Consider the following 20,369-nt stretch of genomic DNA (forward strand, 5'->3'; position numbering starts at 1 on the left):
AGACTCCGATGACGAGATCCCACCGGGGCAAATCGTGAGTACACTGCCCCCGACACCAATTACCCCGTTACCGAAGGCTCCAGTCGAGGCATCGCCAAAAGGCCTTAGCCAAGATCCAAAAAAACATTCGACAGCCCCGCCGTCCGGCTCGGCACCGAAACCTAAGCCTTCAGAGACCCCAGGGCCAAGTACTGTGAGCCCGAAGAAGGTTCCGGAGCCCAAAAAGGTCGTTGAGCCGAAGGGCGTCGACCCGAAGACCATACAGCCTAAAGGCGTCGATCCAAATAAAACCGTCGACCCAAAAAAGGCCGTCGAGCCCAAGGGCACCGACCCCAAAGAGGCCGTCTAGCCAAAGAAAGACGCCAAGCAGAAAAGCGCCGACACGAAGAAAGCCGTCGAGCCAAAACAGCCGGCTGTGCCGAAAGTCGCCGAACCGAAGAAGGTCGCAGACGGAAAGGGTGCCGCATCGAAGCCTATAATCTGGCTGGAGAAGGCTATCGAACCGAAAACAAGCGCTCCAAAATCACCAGTCGATCCCAAAAAAGCCATCGACTCGGGAAAAGACAGTCAACCAAAGAAATCCGACAAGCACAACAAACGTGTCAAACCGGTCGACCCGAAGAAAGGGCCTGAGCCAAAGAAAAGCAAAAAGGCACCAAAAGTCGTCGAAACAGAAGGTGTTATCGACCCAAAGCCAAAAAAGTCAAAGACACAACCAAGGACAGTTGAGGAAGAACTCTTCCATCCTGATCCATCAGACGACCAGGCAAAGATATATATTAATCCTGAGACTGGTAAAGTCACAATCCTGCATAGGAAAAAGAGGCCACTTGGCCTGACTCTCATTCCCCCATTCCACTGAAAAAGAAAGACTTTGGGACTTCTCCCTCTAGACCCTTCAGTCCTTTCTATCCCACTATGCCTACTACACCTTTTGCTCCTTACTCTCCTTCTCACTATGGGTACAATGAGGGAAACACAGGGGAGGATCCACAGCATGATTTTGATTATCCAGAGGATCCTAATCCTCAAGATAAACCATGGGGGGAGCCAACTGACCCATATGACAACCATCCCATTCCTGACATCTGTTCATACCCAACTAAGCCGTCACCTACTGACGACACCATTGTCTTCAACCAACTAATAGACAGGGCAGCGCAGTACCACAATGTAGACATGCATAATGACCCTGTAGAAGAAGATTATTTGACACCTTCCCTACTTCAGAAAAAAGCGTCAGAACACTACCTATGCTAAAGGGAGTGTTAAAACACCCGCCAAATATATTTAAAGATACAGCCAGGACACGTGTAATCAATCCTAGGATTGAGAAGTATAGAGCAGCCCCTACAGACCCTACGTACATCAGAGGTCAGTTACCATTAGACTCACTGGTAGTGGCTAATGCACGCAAAAGGGCCAACTCACAGACAACAGGGGAGGCTCCTCCTCCTAATAAGGAGTCAAAAATACTAGAAGCCTCAGGTAAAAGGGTAGCATCACAGGCCTCCAATTCATGGAGGATTGCCAATACAGCCCAAGCCAATGACCTTATACAAGAGGGAAAATGTATTACCAACGCCTCCTTCCAATGTGTGCTTGACGCAGCCGACACCGCAGCCAGGTCTATTAACACTAGCGTTTTATTACGACGACATGCATGGCTGCGTATTTCCGGCTTTAAGAACGAGGTGCAGTCCACCATTCTTAACCAGCCAGTCAATCAAGACTTCCTTTTTGGCCCCGCAGTCGACACCATTTTAGATAAAATGAAGAAAGACACAGAAACTGCGAAATCAATGGGTGCATTGCAGTTTCAGCAACACAGAGGTTCCTTTCGACGCTCCTCATACAGAGCAGCTACACGAGGCATTACTTCACAGACCTCAACTTCATACAAAGGCAACACTCAAGGTTCCTTTAACAAAAACTCCAACAGAGGAGGTTATAGGGGCAACAATAATAAGGGATGAGGACGTGGAGGCAACAACACCAGAGCCTCCACTGCCACAAAACAGTGACTTCATTACGCTACCTCCAGACCACCTAACACCGGTCAGAGGCAGACTCCAACAATTCCTACCTGTCTGTAATTACCACGGACAGGTGGGTGAGACAAATTATCCAGTATGGTTATTGCCTAGAACTCACTTCTACCCCACCAAACATACCACCCAGACACCGTCCTATGTCCAAAGAACACATCACCCTGCTACAACAAGAGGTGAAATGCATGCTGGAAAAGGGGGCCATAGAGCCAGTCCCTTTCCAACATCAAGGGACAGGGGTATACTCCCTATACTTCCTTATTCCCAAGAAGGACAGTTCCCTCAGACCAATATTGGACCTCAGACCCTTAAATCAATACATACTGTCGGAGCGCTTCCATATGATCACACTACAGCAAGTGCTCCCATTGCTACAGCAAGGAGACTTCCTGGCAACATTAGACCTGAAGGACGTGTATTTTCACATACCCATCCATCCAGCTCACAGGAAATATCTCAGGTTCACAATAGAAGGTCAACACTACCAATTCCAGGTTCTCCCCTTCGGGGTGACCACTGCTCCAAGAGTGTTTACAAAATGCTTAGCCACAGTAGCTGCTCATCTCAGGAGGCAACACATCCATGTGTTCCCGTACTTGGACGATTGGCTCATACAAGCAAAATCGTACCAACAGTGTGCAAGAGACACGTCTCAAACACTCCAGCTGCTACACAGCCTAGGGTTTTCCATAAACTACCCAAAATCGCATCTACAACCATCCCACAATATCTGGGAGCGACTATAGATACCTCAGTGGCAAAGGCATACCCAAACTCAGTGAGGATACCCAGCATGCAGATGCTCATTCGCAAATTTCTGCCACAACACTCTCTCCAGCTAGAGTCTTCATGCAACTCATAGGCATGATGGCCTCATGCATATTCATTGTCCCCCATGCAAGACTTCAAATGCGTCCATTGCAAGAATGCCTAGCACGGCAGTGGAACCAGGCTCAAGGACAACTAAAAGACCTAGTGTTGGTAGACAGTCGCGCTCACAACTCCCTGCAGTGGTGGAACGCACAAAACCTTTCCAAGGGACGACTGTTCCGGGAGCCGATTCCACAACTAGTACTCACAGCGGATGCATCACTGACAGGCTGGGGAGCCCACCTCCTTCACTACACAGTACAAGGGCTCTGGACAAACAAACAAAAGAAACTGCATATCAACCAACTAGAGTTGCTAGCGATATTCCTAGCCCTAAAAGCATTCCAAAAATACTTGTAGAGCAAGACTGTCTTGATTCGGACGGACAGCATGACAGCAATGTACTATATCCAGAAACAAAGAGGAACACACTCTCGACAACTGTCCCACTTAGCACAGAGCATATGGAAGTGGGCAATTCCAAAAGATATCTTTCTCCTGGCAGAACACCTTCCGGGGAAAGACAATCAGATTGCAGACCTGCTCAGCAGACACAGCCAGCAACTACATGAATGGGAGATTCACCCCCAAGTTCTCCAACCATTCTTCAGGCAGTGGGGGCACCCAGAGATAGACCTGTTAGCCACAAACGAAAACTCAAAATGCCAGTACTTTGCCGCCAGTTTCCCCATCCGTTGTCACAAGGCAATGCGATATTGATGAACTAGTCAGACAGATTTGCGTACACTTTTCCCCCAGCACCACTGATTCCTCTGGTGGCACGCAAACTGCGGCAACAGTCACTCACACTGATCCTAGTTGCTCCCACATGGGCGAGACAGCCATGGTACACAACTTTCCTGGAACTTTCAGTAGTTACTCATCAAAGGCTGCGCCTCGCACCCCATCTTTTAACTCGGAACCATGGAGAAATCAGACACCCAGATCCCAATCAGATGAACCTAGCGATCTGGCTCCTGAAGTCTTCGAATTTGGATACCTTAACTTGCCTCCAGACTGTATGAACATCATTAAAGAGGCAAGGCGACCAACTACAAGAGCGTGCTATGCATCTAGATGGAAGAGATTTGTTATTTACTGCAACAATAACCAAATCAACCCTTTAGATGCTTCCATACAGAACATTATATGTTACCTGCTGCATCTTCAAAGATGCAACCTAGCGTACTCTTCAATAAGACTACACCTAGCGGCTATAGCAGCATACCTTCAAAACAGGCGACACCTTTCACTGTTTAGAGTACCAGCAATAAAAGCTTTTATGGAGGGTCTTAAAAGAGTAATCCCTCCAAGACATCCACCTTCCCCAGTCTGGAATCTAAACATAGTACTTACCAGACTTATGGGACCTCCTTTCGAACCTCTACACTCATGCGAACTGCAATTCTTAACGTGGAAGGTGGCATTCTTAATTGCCATTACCTCACTCAGGCGAGTTAGCGAGTTACAAGCATTAACAATTCAGGAACCCTTCATGCAAGTACATGCTAACAGGGTGGTTCTTAGAACAAACCCTAAGTTTATGTCAAAGGTCATATCCAACTTCCATATTAATCAATCAATAGAACTGCCAGTGTTCTTCCAAAATCCACAGTCAGTAGCTGAAAGAGCCCTACACACACTGGATGTAAAGAGAGCTCTGCTTTATTAAGTGGACAGAACGAAATCATTTAGGCAAACAAAGCAATTATTTGTTGCTTTTTCACCACAACATAAAGGAAATCCAATATCAAAGTCGAGAATAGCCAGATGGATCGTTAAATGCATTTAAATATGCTATCAAAAGGCTAAATGCAATTTAACTGTTCCCCCGAGAGCACACTCTACACGAAAAATGGGGGCATCCATGGCTTTCCTAGGGAATATTCCTCTTGAAGACATATGTAGAGCAGCCACATGGACTACCATACACACCTTCACAAAACACTACTGTGTAGACGTGCAAGCAAAGCAGCAAGCTGCTGTAGGCCAGGCTGTCCTCAAAACTTTTTCAAACTGCTGCAGCTGGCACATGTAACCACCGCTAGAGGAGATTCTGCTATTCAGTCTATGCACAGATATGAATTCAGCAGCCCACATGCCTCGAACGAAATATGCTACTTACCAGTATGCATCTGTTCTTGGCATGTAGGGCTGCTGACATTCATATTGCCCGCCCTCCTCCCCGGTGCCTGTAGCAGCTGCAGCATTATCTTTTGCATAACCATCTCTTACTTGACTATCTCCATCTCTGCCACAATGTCGAAAAACAATCTGAGGATGGAGAAGATGCCCATGCGCACTGTAGTCCAGGGGAGGAGTCACCTATCTTGTGATACTTCGAAGACTATTCCACGACAACACGGTGCAATCATCTGGACCCAACACTAGGCACAGATATGACTGTCAGCAGCCCTACATGCCAAGAACAGATGCATACTGGTAAATAGCATATTCCTTCCACATCCACGTCCTGCCGGCCCACCGGCATCACCTGCGGTTCCCGGTAGGCCACAAGCACTTTCAGTTTACCGTGCTCCCCTTTGGCCTTACCAGCACCCCTCGGGTGGTCACGAAAGTGATGGCGGTGGTCGCAGCTCATCTGCGCTGTTTGGGGGTTCCAGTCTTCCCCCATCTCGATGATTGGCTGTTGAAGGTGGGCTCGCTCCAGGCAGCTGTTTCCAACCTCCAGACTACGGCCTACCGCCTACATTTGCTGGGGTTTTCCATCAACATGCCGAAGTCGCACCCAATTCCATCTCAGAAGCTCCTCTTCATCGGAGTGGTTCTGGACTCGGCGCAGTTTCAGGTTTATCCTCCCGAACAGTGAGTTCGGGATATTCAGGTTATGATTATGATCTTTCAGCCTCTATGCCGGGTTTCGGTCAGGATGACCATCCGGCTACTGAGCCTGATGGCCTCCTGCATCCTGCTAGTGGATCATGGCAGATAGCATATGCAGGCTCTGGAGTGGGACCTGAAGTTCCAGTGGGCACAGCATCAGTAAAACCTGTCCGATCATGTCCAGATCTCGGAGGGCACTGCACGCCAATTTCAGTGGTGGCTCATGGATCGTGATTGGGTCAATGGCAGATCCCTCTCCTTTCCCCAACCGGAACACACAGTTGTGATGGACGCGTCCCTTCTGAGATGGGGCGGCCACATGGGAGAGGCGGAGATCAGAGGACTCTGGTATCCGACGGAGTCCCGGCTCCATATCAACCTTCTGGAGCTCCGAGCAATCCGGCTTGCACTGAAGGCATTCCTTCCCTCTGTCAAGGGGAGAGTAGTGCAGGTGTTCAGACACCACTGCCATGTGGTACTGCAACAAACAGGGCGGGGTGGGGTCGTGGACCCTTTGTCAGGAGGCTCTTCGCTTCTGGACATGGCTGGAACATCGGGGCATTTCCCTGGTGGTTCAACACCTGGCAGGTTCTCTGAGCGCTAGGGTGCATGATGGATCAGAAATATCATCTGAACTCGGATGTGGTGCAAGGTGTCTTTCAGCAGTGGGGAGAGCCTTGGCTAGATCTATTCGCCACTGTCATCAGTTCTACGCCTTTCCGCCTATACCACTTCTACCCAGAGTGCTGAAGAAGATCAAACGCGCCCGGGCCCAAGTCATTCTTGTGGCTCCGGACTGTGCTCGAAGTGTATGGTATCCCTAGCTACTCAGCATGGCTATCGATCTCCCAATCTGACTGCCTCTTCGGGAGGATCTTCTGTCGCAGCAGCAGGAGACGGTCCTCCACCCGAACCTGCCCAGCCTCCACCTCCTTGCGTGGAGATTGAGCGGCGGCAGTTGACGTCTTTTGACCTTCCTCCCGAAGTTTGTGATGTAATCTTGGCAGCCAGGTGTCCCTCCACTAAGAAGGTATATGCCTGCAGGTGGAATACGTTTGTGGCATGGTGCACAGGAAAGGCTGTAGATCCCCTTTCTGCCCCTCCCTCTCCCTATCTCTCCCTATCTCTCCCTCCCTCTCCCTATCTCTCCCTCTCTCTCCCTATCTCTCCCTCCCTCTCCCTCTCCCTACCCCTCCCTCTCCCTACCCCTCCCTCTCCCTACCCCTCCCTCTCCCTACCCCTCCCTATCTCTCCCTCCCTATCTCTCCCTCCCTCTGTCTCCCTCCCTCTCTATCTCTCTCTCCCTCTCTATCTCTCTATCTCTATCTCTGTCTATCTCTATCTCTCTCTCCCTCTCTATCTCTCCCTCTCTCCCTCTCTATCTCTATCTCTATCTCTCTCCCCCTCTCCCTCTCCATCTCTCCCCCTCTATATCTCCCCCTCTATATCTCCCCCTCTATATCTCCCCCTCTCTATCTCCCCCTTTCTCTCTCCCCATCTCTCTCCCCATCTCTCTCCCCATCTCTCTCCCCATCTCTCTCCCCATCTCTCTCCCCATCTCTCTCCCCATCTCTCTCCCCCTCTCCCTCTCTCCCCCTCTCCCCCTCTCCCTCTCTCCCTCTCTCCCTCTCTCCCTCTCTCCCTCTCTCCCTCTCTCCCTCTCTCCCTCTCTCCCTCTCTCCCTCTCTCCCTCTCTCCCTCTCTCTCCCTATCGCTCTTTCTCCCTATCGCTCTTTCTCCCTATCGCTCGTTCTCTCTATCTCGTTCTATCTCGTTCTATCTCGTACTGCCCTCAATGGTATTCACCCTACTAATAGAGTGGATGAGGTTGCTCACAGGTAATCCCCTCATCTGGTTGGTGGCCAATTGACATCACACAGCAGTACAAATAAACTGGCCTAATTTGTAGCGTGACCAACCGAAAGGTGAGGAGGCAGTCCCCTTGGTTTGCCCCTCGTGGATGGAGAGGCAGAAATGTAAAAACTTAAGAAACCACTGTTAACTTGTGGGTGAAATTCTTTAATCTAAATCGAAAACCAATGCTGCTTGCTTTATGACGATTGTTCAAACATTCAGTATGTTTGCCTCTGAGCCTATTTGGAATCGTAGCTCTGTAAAATTTAGTGCTTTTTCCATACATTCCACAGAGTATGCCCAATGCAGTTCCATTGTCAGAATTCAGTGCAATAGGCTAATGGATCCGCAAACTACTCGGGTAGAATGGGATATGAAGGTTTGTAGGTACTTTTGATATTTAAAACATACAACTTAGCATCTCAACTGATAATGGCGTGGATTTACAGTATATTGTTTTCAATAACCCAGCGTTAGGAGCTGAATAGGTTTTAAGGGTTTGAACAGTTTTTTTTTACCTTGAAGGTAAATTTGAAATTTATCGCTCTAGAATAACCTTTATAGCAATAATTGCCCTACTCTCTTTGGGTTTTGTTCATCTGTGGCCGAGAAGCGTATGGAATGTCTGGGTCTTGCGGGCAATTTTAGCCTGAAGAAAAGTGAGTGAACTATGCTAGTCAAGTATTCCTTTCCTCCATAGGAAAACAAACTGCATCATCATGGCCTTGTTGGAATTGACATTCGTCTTTTGTAGCCTTCTTTAAGACACTGATATCTTTGAGGTGACTTAGCTGCGTCTTCTCATTGGTTTACAACTGGGAGTTGCAATTTGCAGACCGCTTCCAAAGCCATACATCCCAAACTACCACTTTAGGTTTAATTAACAATATATTTGTTAGTAAGGTGATGATCTTTATTGCCAATACGAGCTTAGAATATCTGTAGCACTCCTGACAAGTGACACATTCATCCCCATAACATGATGTTTAGGAGAAATGTAGCCTTTATACAAGTGCCTACCTCTTTAGAACCATTGGAAGCTATTTAAGTGATGATCCTAATTGAGGTATCGAGTATAACAATTTACCACTGTATTTTCTGCTGGGACTGGGGTCTGTTTGTCTGCCTGTGTGAATAGCCTAGGCCCCAGAAATTCTTTTAGGTAGAAATTGTCCCTCTCTGTTGGTCTGTTTCAGAACAATGCAGTGATTTAATCTGTAATGCATGCCAATCCACACTGTTTGGATATTTGTTTTTGTGCTTTCCTTGAATTCTTGCCAGGAGGGATTGTAGATAAATTTCGATTATGCAAAAGTACTCATAGAGGAAGCTATGCTTTATAGATTTCTGCAGCATACTTAGAACTTGCGGTTTTGAGAGTAGGTTTTAAAGGTTTCTTCAGTGTACAATTTTTGTTCATCTTTATTTACGATAAATGTCCTTTGCCACTCTGTGTTTTTTTTGTTACTGTACCTGAGCCGGCAAGTCTTTCATTAATCCCTTTCAGGGCATAGTAAAAACTGCTATTTCTCCTCTTTTTCCTATACATGTTACTTTCTTAATTTTTATACGCCGTTTCAATCTTTCTGACTTAGCTATTGGAAAAATGGCTTTGTGACAGTCTAAGTTCAGCTTTCACCCACCTAATGTTAATGTTAACCTGATGTTGATTTTCAATCCTTGGTCAGTGTCCTCTGTATTCATTTATAATTTATTGTAATGTGAATTAGGGATCCTGCCTTATATTTTAAAAACTCACCCTGGCCTCATATTATTGGTTATTTGGAAGTAACTCACTCAGTCATAAGTGCAAGTCATGCTTGCCTCGGCCAGTCATATGCATTTGATAGAACTGGAACATGCAGCTCTCAGAGAGGCTTTGTTCTTTTTGGAATTCAAGTAGATTCATAATTCTATTTTTTGTATGGGATCTTTATTCTGAAGAGTAGAACTTATTTTTGTTTTCTTTGCCTCATTCAGTCTTTGTGATATGACTGTCTCTTGCTATCAATCCAGATCCTGTTTGCTTATAACATTTTCAAAGTGTCTGTATTATTTTGTGTTATACTTGCTTGGCAGAACTCTTTGACCTGCAGCCTTACCAAGCTGGCTTTACCTCTTCAGTCTAGACTGATTTCTTGTTAATTCATTTTTTCCATTATAGACGATGGGTCTGATTCTGAAGACAGTGTTGTCAGCAGCAAGTCCTGTCGAAATGAAAGAAGTCTTCAGGAGAAGCTGGAGGTTGTTGCCAGCGAGGGTTTACTTCCAATTGTCAAAGTCTTCCTGGACTGGCTGCGAACAAACACTGACATAATCATCATGTGTGCGCAGGTAGAAGCTGATTGTCAATAATCTGTTGTTCAAGATCCGCGAAGCAGTGTGCAAGAGGCTTAAGTAGAAGTTCATTATCGCTTACTCAGTTGCTGATCTGTCAGACTTCAGAATAAGTAGAATCAACATTTTAAATCAGGAAGTTTGTTTATCTTTAAGCTTCAAGGTTTTGCCAACATGGTTTTGAACTGAACATTTATCAGTGCTTCTCTTGGTGTTTGCTGTCAGCAAAACAGATTTGACTTTCTAAAAAGCCTTTGTTATACTATTTACTAATGTTAGTCACTCGTGTATGAATTTAGGATTATGGGAAGTGTCCTTCCATTAAATGTAACTCCTAATCTGTACTTGCATATATGCAAAGTTGGAATGTCTTTAGAGTTTTGCACAGAGGAATTCCTTTGAACATAAATGTAATTTTGTCTTTTGTTCTGAATTTGCTTTTATAGAGCTCCCAGAGTCTCTGGAACAGAGTGTCGATGCTTCTAAACCTTTTACCAAATTCATCGAAGATACGGGAAGCGGGTATGTAAAATGCTGTGAAGGAAAATCCCATCCCCACCTTCTACCTTTTACTGCCTTTGTATGATTGAGGTGGTCGTCTATGGACTCACTCAACAAATCACTGCTTGTGCACACTCAGTCTCCCTGGAACCTTTTAAATTGCCAAAGAGAGGTAAAATGTTTTGGGGCCTTGTGAGCAAATGTTTGTTGAGCATCGGTGCTTACTAAATGTTGTGAGTTCCTTCCAGTCTCTTGGAAGCTGCAATAGTCACAGGAACTGGAGATATCTATTGTGTTAAAGGAGAGTAGAGTACATGCCTATTATAGCCCTCTCTTGCGTCACCTTGGAGAGTAAACTATTAAGTTTATGACCTGCAGTCTGTGAAAGCTTTCCCCGCGGCATACATATATATTTTTTTGTTGATAATCAAGTTTATTGTATTTGAATCACAACAAAACAATACATTGGTAGCAAATTCAAGCACATTGACAAGTGTTTACAGCCACACTAATGGAGACAGAGCTGCATAAGACATACTGCAGAATATAATACTGTCCGTAGATGGCAAGGAGCCTACTCACCCGCAACACCTTTAGTGGAATTGATTGAACCATTTGCCCTACACCTTCTTGAAAAGTTCAGGACAACCCCGGGCTTCAAAGAGGGATTCCTCCTGAGTCCCACTCCAGTAAACCCCTTGTTCCCATTTCCTTACGCTTGGACGCTGGGGCTGAGACCAGAGTGCCGTAATGTCTCGCTTTGCCACCACCATCGCAGTGCCGAGGAAGCGTTTGTCTGCTCGAGAACCATCAAGGCCATTGAACACTCCCAGGAGCAAGCGCACTGGGTTGTGTGGGACCGTCCACCCCAGGGTCAATGTGAGTTCCAACTCCACTCCCGCCAGAGGGCCGCCAGGGCCGGACACTGCCAAACCATGTGGTAGAAGTCTGCAGGAGCGTGATCGCAGCGCGCAGTACCGGGAGTACCGCAGTCGGGCGCTGTAAAGACGCGCAGTGGTGAGGTGCGCCACGTGCAAAATATAAAGTTGAACTAACCTCAGCTTGGAGGAGGTTGTCAGTGTTTTGGGGGCCATGAGGGCATCCCTCAAATCTGCGTCCTCCAGGGGGCCCAGCCACCCAGCGAGTCTAGGGATGCGGCCCATTATTCACAAAAGAGCGGTAGATCCGCGACACCCCCCCTCTTCCCAAATTCCCCATTGTCACCTGGGCTCCAAGAGGTCTGAATTCCGGGAAGGAGATGGGAGATGGGAGATGGAATGTGGACGTGGAGTGCATGTCTAAGTTGCAGGTATTTGCAGGAGTGAGAGGGAAGGAGGGAGTAGCGCTCCTGCAGGTCCGAGAAGGTTCTGATGTGGTCCCCACCCAGACATCCCCAAGAAGCGAGATTACGATGGCGTCCCAGCGGTGGAAATCTGAAAGGGACAAGGCCTCACGCAGGCACTCACCACACCGCAGAGGCGTCTGTCTAGTTAGTTTCCGGTCCGACTTCCTGTGGCGCAGCGCCGTGCGCCAAGCCAAGAAAACTGTCCTGGTAACTGGGGGGAGATCCTGGGATATGGGGACTCCATATAAATAAGCCTGGAGTTGCGGGAAGTCTATCGAGCGGAGTTCCACCTGGTACGCCGGGTCAAACCAGCCGCCCGCGAAAGTCATGGACCACGATGAGTCTTGTGGCTAAATAATAAAGGTGGAGGTTGGTGACTCCCAGGCCCCCATCATAGAGAGGTATGCGACAATGCACGAGGGACGTCCGCGGTCTTCCGCCTCCCCAGAGAAACCGGGTGAAAATACCATCAATTTCACGGAACCTGCTCCCCGGAAGAAGAAGGGAGACCTTTTGTAAGATATACAAAAAACAAGGGAGAACCATCATTTTAAAAAGGGCACTCCTGCCAAGAGGGTTGAGAGGGAGGGACTGCCACTTCCGAGGGTCCGCTCTTGTCTTGTTGATCAGGGGCGTAATGGCATACATATTTATTATACAGCCATGTTTGTAAGCTACATTAATAATATATCTTTAGCTGGGGATTGTTTGATTTAAGGCAATTTAGGTGAAAGCTGATTGGGGCAGAAGTTTCAGGGAACCAAGGGAGGTGTGGGGAGAAGGGGTAGTTCTACATTCTCAAGACTATACAAAAATATAGTATGCTTCACCCCTCATAGTGTCTGTGGGAGCTAGGCCTAGGCCTGTAGAGTAATTGAAATATTACCCGTTTAATTTTTCCAAAGGTAGTTAAGTCGGTGCTTGGCTAAAAACCTGAAAGGCTATCACACTGTATTTTATATTCTTGAGTCCTGTATGATATGCCCCCTTTTGCCAGATGTTTATACTCTTTTTTTTTTTTTTCTCGTGGTTTTAGTATGTGTACTTACATGACAATAACAATTCTCTTTGGTTGTGTTGATTCTTATTTAGAGATGCTTTAGCTGAGGTTGCCTGACCTTGTATTTGTTTGACTGAAATATATTTGTCACTCAAGTCCCCAAAGTATGTACTACGGTATAGTCTGCATCATTTGATGTAAAATTGTTTCAACCCTGCAGTTAAATACTCCTCTGTTCCCTCCTTATCCTTACTTTTGTTTCTGCAAGGGAAACATTATTATCCCATTGTGGAAAGAGACCTCTGTGATGAGTTGGGGCAAAGATCTATAATCAAATTCATGACTTTATTCTCACAGATGTTTTCATTAGGTCTGGAATGTATGTAAAATATGCTCATTGCTTTCATAATATTGTTTGTAAATCCACTATTATCTGAAATACTGTCTAGATAAAGTTGATTGTACTTTTATCTAATATTGGCATTCCACTGGAAATGTATTCATTTTATGTAGAACCTTATTAAAATGCTGTATTTGTGTTGGTGTGTGCAAAAGTCCTCTGCTACTACTTTAGAGTTCTAGCTATCAGAAGACCTCCATATTGTGTACATGCTTTAATTCTTCTATTTTTCCTTAAAGGGATTCCGCTCTGCAGCGATGTAGTTGACTTGCTCATGAGCTGTGAACTTCCGGACCTGAGTACTAATCTGCTGCTACCTGAGGATGTTGCTCTGCGCAACCTGCCCCCTTTACGCAGCGCACACAAGACGTTCAGCTTTGATCAGGAGAGGCCGATGTTGACTGCGCTAGAGGAGGTTGTAGGATACTTACTGTAGCATAGATGTTTAATTTTAAGCTGGACAGAACATGATCTTTGTTTTCTTCCTCACAAAAGCCTTAGGTTTCTGTCTTTTTTGATATTTCAAGTTTACTGATCAACTGTTGATGTAAGTGTTTAAGATTCTTAACCCTAAGCATTTGGTACAGAGATTACGTTTTATTTTTTACCCTCCGGTTGCCAGAGGACTACATCCACTAGAATTAGCTGCCACAGCAAAAATTTTAATGTATCATTACTGTGATTAACACCTTCCACGCTCATGACGAGCTGGGCTCGTCATGGTGTAGCCTCCTCAAACACTCATGACGAGCCCAGCTCGTCATGAACAATGGGTATTCTGATACTTCAGCATAGGGGGGGAAAACGCATAGCAGCCATGGGGTTAAGATGATAGGTTTATTTCACCTCTGATGAAGAAGCCTGGACTGGGTTCGCTGACTTACTGTATGATTGCTGTCCTTCCCTCAATTCCAAAATCAAGGTGAAAAATTTGCCTGGCGGGTAAACTTGAACCCAGGGGGGTTTGTATTTAGATGGTAGATTGGCTCAGTGCTGCTTGCAGCCAACCAAGGTAATAAAAGTTAAAAGGGGCTGATGTTTGAGTCTTTTCTGTTAGCCAAAAAATAATCAGTTTCTATGCCACTCTTGTTTCCCGTAACCGGCGGCTACTTTTGTTGTATCCCAGAGCTTTGTCCTAGCCAGAGTTTATTCAACCTTTCTGTGCGTTTTTAATGTGCTTTGAAGCCTTCTCATATGCAAATGAAATTCAGATTCAATAAAAATGTTATCAGGATTTTCCGATTCAGGTGTGAGATTGCCTGAAGGAATCCTGGTTGGCAGTCAACTTCTTGAAGCTCAATGGGGTCACTGTCTGAGCTGGTGTACCACAAAGCATTTAGTAGTGAACCCAAAGCATTTTTACCAAAATGTCTAACCTTTCCTTTAGCTTAGCTTTTGGCACCTTACATCACTGGGAGGACACTGAGCTCTGGCCACCGGCTCTTGCTTCATGTAGCGTATTTTAAACAAGCACGACTGAGGGGAGAACTTTCAAGTGCTTGGACCACAGTTGTTGAGTTGCACTCTATTACTGAATATGTTCAGTTGACAGAATAGTTTTATAGATATATACTTTTAATTCAAGCTGTTTTGTTGTCTTAGTCGTCTAGAGCCGCATTACTTTTGGGTCACCTTGTCTTAAGAAATACATGCATCTGTGAAGCTGCCATTCTTGATCCTCTCCGCATCTGTATAAACGTTGTCTAGATTAGTCCATTTTTAATCACGCTTTTCTGACAATGGGTTATCCTGCAATAAGGTTTTCCCCACAGTGTTGATTGTTATTCATGCTCTTGTACCAAAACGATTCTTAAATACCCTTTACGGGCAGAGTTGATACTAAAAAAGTTATAAATACAACCTCGCTTTACTTTACCATCATTGTGTAATGAACGCTGTATACAATTACCAAATATCAACAAGACTTAGGCTATACTGCATCATATTCAGCACAAACATGCATTTCTTTCTCTGGCCTTTGGGTAGGTAGAAGAGGATGCTAAAGGGCCAGAATTAAAAAACCGTAATAATGCTGGTGTGTTATGTCAATTTTCTAAATGTTTTTTGATGGGTCAAGGAAAAGCCCAAAGTTGCTCTATTTTTATGGCTAGAAAATATGTACTCAGGATATGAAGGATATCGGCTGATGTTTATATGGTGTTGGCAGCACAGAACAGTATACCACAATGACTCATATCAAAAATGAAGTTACATTCCTGTGTTGCTGTGCATAAATGTATATGAGATGCTATAGTAACTTCTTTGCTCTTGGTTGTTAAGCCTCTTCACTCATCTGCAAGGGATGACCTTTTGTTGGACGGGACAGTGCCCCATGCTCTGCCTCTTGAAGAATGTGAAAGCTAAGCTCTAGTCATGAGTTTTTCACTTATTGCAAGACTGTGCCCACATTGCCCATACTGCTCATGTAAGATGTCTTCTCATGAACAACATGAGATGGTAGAACCAAATCCAGCAGAGAAGCGAGCCAACAATGTCTTAGCATAGCGAGACTTCGCTGGGCAACTACTGTGGATCTCCTCTCTATCCGTGCTTCTGGAAATGATTCGGTGTTTCCCATGCTGAAGCTTTGCAGGTGGTGCAAGTAGACTTTCTGTGTGTTAACTACTGAGTGTATGACTTCTTCCTGATATTGGTACTAATAGGCAGAGGAACACTTTTTGCGGTCGGTATACAATAATTTTGTTTACATTTCCAGAGAATATCTGATGGGGAATATTCATGCCAAAGCATGTAACTTTGTCAGAGACACAAACACGAAATAGTTATATTTTACTTTTCTGGATTTTGTAGGTAAAGGTTGCCAATATTTGTTTTATCTTGTTTTCTGTTTTCATTACTTTCAGTCAGTGGCTCGTATATGCTGTATCCGAAGCTTTGGGCACTTCCTGACCCATCTTCAAGGCAGCATTCTGCAGTATAACTCCGAGGTCGGCATCTTTATTAGCATTGCCCAGTCAGAACAAGAGAATCTCCTCCATCAGACACAAGCACAGTTTCGCATGGTAAGGCACTTAAACAGGCTTGTATATAATCCTTTCTTTAAGAAATGAATAGTTTAGTCAGTCCCAGCCATTCCTCCTGTTCTTGATCCGGAAAAGTATTGAACTCTTAATATCTTCTATTTGCGAGACAGATAAGAGTAGGGTCTATTTTGGCTTACACATGCAAACCACATTTCTGCATACCTGTTTTTGCATGTGTCAACACATTAAAGCCAGACATACTGTTTTTGTATGTTGTATGTTGGATCTGTGGCCTTCAGTGTCAGTGGAAGATTGCACAACTTCAAGGGGATATTTTATATGTGGTGAGGAAACATCAGTTGTCAAGCTTGGTTCAGTACTGGGCAGTATACCAAAGCGATGATGCTGTACAATGTGCTTAAGTTCAAGTACATTGGTGCTTCATCACTGGGTAAATTTTTTTAATTTCAGGTTCTGCCATTGGAGTATGTGCCGCATAATCTAGACGAGTGACTCTTGTACCATAAGACAGTGAGAAATCTATAACTGTGGCCTCTACTTTATTAGGGTACCTGGAGATTTATTTGTCCTCCTTCTATAACGCTTCCCCATTGAGTTTTGTGTGTTTGGAAGGAACACCATAGTCTTTTACACCTATTTTCACTAACATAAAATGTGTAAAACTGTTCTTAGTGAAAGGGTTGATACTAGGCACATCTAGCATCACAGTTGCCGTGCAGCCTGGGAAAGTTCACATTTTCTCTCTGTATACAACAGGATAACCACCCTGCTAACCTTCAAAGAGCATTTTGATGGGTTTTTACTAGGTTCCACATCCATCTGTACTCGGCCTTCTTTTTATGGATTGTCAAAGTAATTACCTTTACTGCCCCAGCTTAAGCAGCAAAGGTTAGATGGTGGGATTGGAACCAGAAAAGAGCAGGAAAGTTGGTTGGGGGAAGGATTATATTAAAAGGTTCGGATTCAGATTAGGATTAGTGTAAGGATTAGGCTGAAGAAAAGGTTTAATGTTAGATTAAGGGATGGTAATAGGTCCAAAGTTAGAGTTAAATGTTAATATAAATGCTAAAGTAAGAGTGCCGATGTACTTAAAAAACTACATTTGATCCAAAGGTACTGTATTGAATTTTAAGTTATCTACTTATCAAGTAAGAGTTGGGTTAGGGAATGCTTCACGGGTGAGGTAACAGATTGTTAGATTGAGCCCCGGTTTTGGGTTCTACTTAATGTGTTGGGTGTTGTAAGGGGAGTGGTTGGTGTAAGCCAAGAGATGCTGTGAGTGCTAAAGGGTTCCACTATCGGTAACAGATAGACGGTAGCTTTACGGATATATAATAAAGGGCGCATTATGTAATAAACATTTGTATCTCTTTTTCTTTTCTTTGTTGCATAAAACATACAGTGAATCTTGATTTGTTTTTAGCCTGTATGCATTTGCCCTCGAAAGGGTCTTTTTAAAATCAAAATCTACCTGGACCATTGTCTGTTATTGACAGTTTATATCTACATTGTCAGAAGAACACAAACTGGACAATGCACCTTCCTTTCCATTTTTGGTGTGCTTTCAATATAAAAAGATCAAGATTCCGCTCCGCACAACAGGAGTCTTTTTTTCCAGGAGTAAATAAACAGACCTTAGGGGCATGAATCTTTTCCTATATTGAGGTTCAGATGTAAAAGCAAATCAAATTGTATCATTTGTTTCATTATACAAAATAATTTGGACTTGGTCAACAAATTAATTTCCTGGAGTGCAGTATTCTGAAGTATGAGATTACTCAAAAGTATTGTTCCTTGTCAAGTGCAAAAGGAGTTGAAGTGCAATTTATCATGACCTAGTGCAAAAGGATGTTTCTGACGATATGCTTCCATTTTGGTAAGGTATTTAAGTACATTTGTTAAACTGTGGGTTATGGTACATAGTCACATAAGGATGTTAATAATTCAATGGCAATGGACAACTACACTCACAATTGGCACGTAGATAACCGTTGTATGCCCCCCTTTAATTAACTGAACAGACTCCCTCCTATTTAATTGCAATTAACGTAACATAGAACAATGTAGGAAGAAGCGCTTTGTAAGCTGGATGTCTGTTCGTACACTGAGTATAGATGAAAAAAATACTAAGCGGCTCACATCACATTAGCCAACAGAACTGAGATCTAGTATAACTGAATTCCCTAGTTCCATCTGAAGCCAGTCAGATAAAAATGTAATTATCTTATTCCTACAGCAGACACAACAACACTACCTGTGGAGAAACAACAAAATGTGTAGTGCACGATTGATCCTCAATATAGACAATAGCTTTAGAACTCAGGCAGGTGTGCAGTGTAGGCAGAAAGAGGACGTGCTATTGTTGAACCATTAAGGAGGCAGTAACCTGAGTCCAAGAAGGTGTTTCTCCAAGGCATAACATGCTTCCCCAGGGTCCCCAAACCTAATCTCAGATCTTGCACGTCTAACATTGCAAGAACCCAGCTATTGATTATGGCTTCTTTTTGGTAATGTTAGTTAGACCAATTGTAGTAGGATACATGGCATTGTGTTGCAGTGCGTGTAGCAGGTGTGCAAATTATTACTGACATTGTTTTGGCTCTTTCAGTGTCTGACTTCTGTTGGAAAAAACAAGAGTGGCAATCTTTAAAACAAATTATATTTTTCTATGTACTTATGTAATTTTCAGGATCTGCTAAAATAAAATGCTACCTATGAATGCTTGATGTGTTTCCAGTGTTTACAAAATGCAAATATTTGTGGCTCTTATGTGTAAGCAGCAAGATGGCAGAATCTGCATATGGAGAGAAAGTGGGCCTCGTAGACTACTCTTTGTATAGCATCTGCCTTGAGAAAGGAATAATTACAACATCTTTTGCATAGTGGTCTGTGCAGGAAAGTGGGATTCTGTTGCAGTAATACCCCCTCCCCCACCCCACACACACACACTTTTTGCCTGATGCACTTTTCCTTGGTGTGCCCTGGGTCCCTGCCAATCCGGTTCCCAGGGCCTGTGTTCTTTCCCCAAAAACTAACCCAATTGGCATCTCTGGCCACAGGTGATCCCCTGGTAAATGGTACCATAGGTACCCAGGGCACTGTGACCAGAGAAGACCCCTAAGAGCTGCAACACTTCTTGTGCCACCCTCAGAGGCCCTGTATCCTGACACACACACACTGCCTTTGCAGGCTGAGTGTCTGGGTGCAGAACAAAAACAAGATTCGACATGGCACACATCCTTGTGTGCCATGCCCACAAAACTCGGCCCTGGCATACCTCAGTCACCCCTCTAGCTGGGTGACCTATGCCAGTGAAGTGGGTACAGGTGCCTGAGCCCTGTACCCAGGTCCATTCCAGGGCACTGTAAGTGCAGTGCTGCCATTAAGAGTATATGGTGCTGGCAGGTCGTCATCACAAACTCCACAGCACCATGATAGCTACACTGAAGACTGAGAAGTTTGGTATCAAACTTCTCAGCACATTAAATCCACACTGATGCCAGTGTGGAACTTAATGTAAAATGCACGACAGAGGGCAATTTAGAGTCCCCCCCCCTAAAACTAACCTACAGCCAGCGTCCTGGCTGAGAGTCTGCCGAGGCTGCCACCTAGCAGACATGTTGCTGGACCCCTGGGTAGAGAGCCGTCTGCTCTCGTGGGTCTGCAACAATGCACATCCTGGGGCAAGGTGCTAGGCCTCCTCCCCCAGGATGGGCAGGGGAAGCTTCAAAGGTGTGCCGCCTTTGTGAGCTTCTCCAGGCCACTTGCAGTACTCAGCATCTGGTCCCCACTGGTTCTGACCCCCAATCTGGCGGGAAGACCGGCGGGAAAACCAGAGGGAGGAAAGGGAGTGTGCCAGCCTCTGTCAAGCCCACCCCTCAGGTAGGGGGGGTGAGGTGAAGCACAACTCCGGGCTCTCGCTATCTTCAGGATGGGGATCCCTACCCAATCAGGAGTAGGCTCCTGCCCCCCTCCCACTGGAGAGTGGCAGGATAGGGGGGGGGGGGGGGGTGTACTGACCCCAGGAAAGGGACCCATTGGTCCCTTACCTTCCCCTACCTGTAACTAAATGTAGTATTTAGGAGCACCCTGAACCTTCCTTCCTCAGATCCTGAGTCCGAAACAAGAAGAAGAACAAGAAGAAAGAAGATCTGCTGTGCAG

General features: G+C 45.1%; 1 protein-coding gene across 1 annotated transcript in view; it reads left to right on the forward strand.

The window, feature by feature from the left end:
- SMG5 (SMG5 nonsense mediated mRNA decay factor) overlaps positions 1-20,369 on the forward strand; it is a 317,166-nt gene that overhangs the window by 196,627 nt on the left and 100,170 nt on the right. Inside the window, exons 13-16 of the mRNA XM_086947626.1 lie at positions 9,784-9,953; positions 10,403-10,478; positions 13,442-13,617; positions 16,067-16,225. Of these exons, the coding sequence (XP_086803752.1) occupies positions 9,784-9,953; positions 10,403-10,478; positions 13,442-13,617; positions 16,067-16,225 (581 nt within the window). The remainder of the gene's footprint in view (positions 1-9,783; positions 9,954-10,402; positions 10,479-13,441; positions 13,618-16,066; positions 16,226-20,369) is intronic.

This window comes from Lissotriton vulgaris, chromosome 12 (assembly GCF_964263255.1).
Source record: "Lissotriton vulgaris chromosome 12, aLisVul1.2, whole genome shotgun sequence".
NCBI classification, from domain to species: Eukaryota; Metazoa; Chordata; class Amphibia; order Caudata; family Salamandridae; genus Lissotriton; species Lissotriton vulgaris.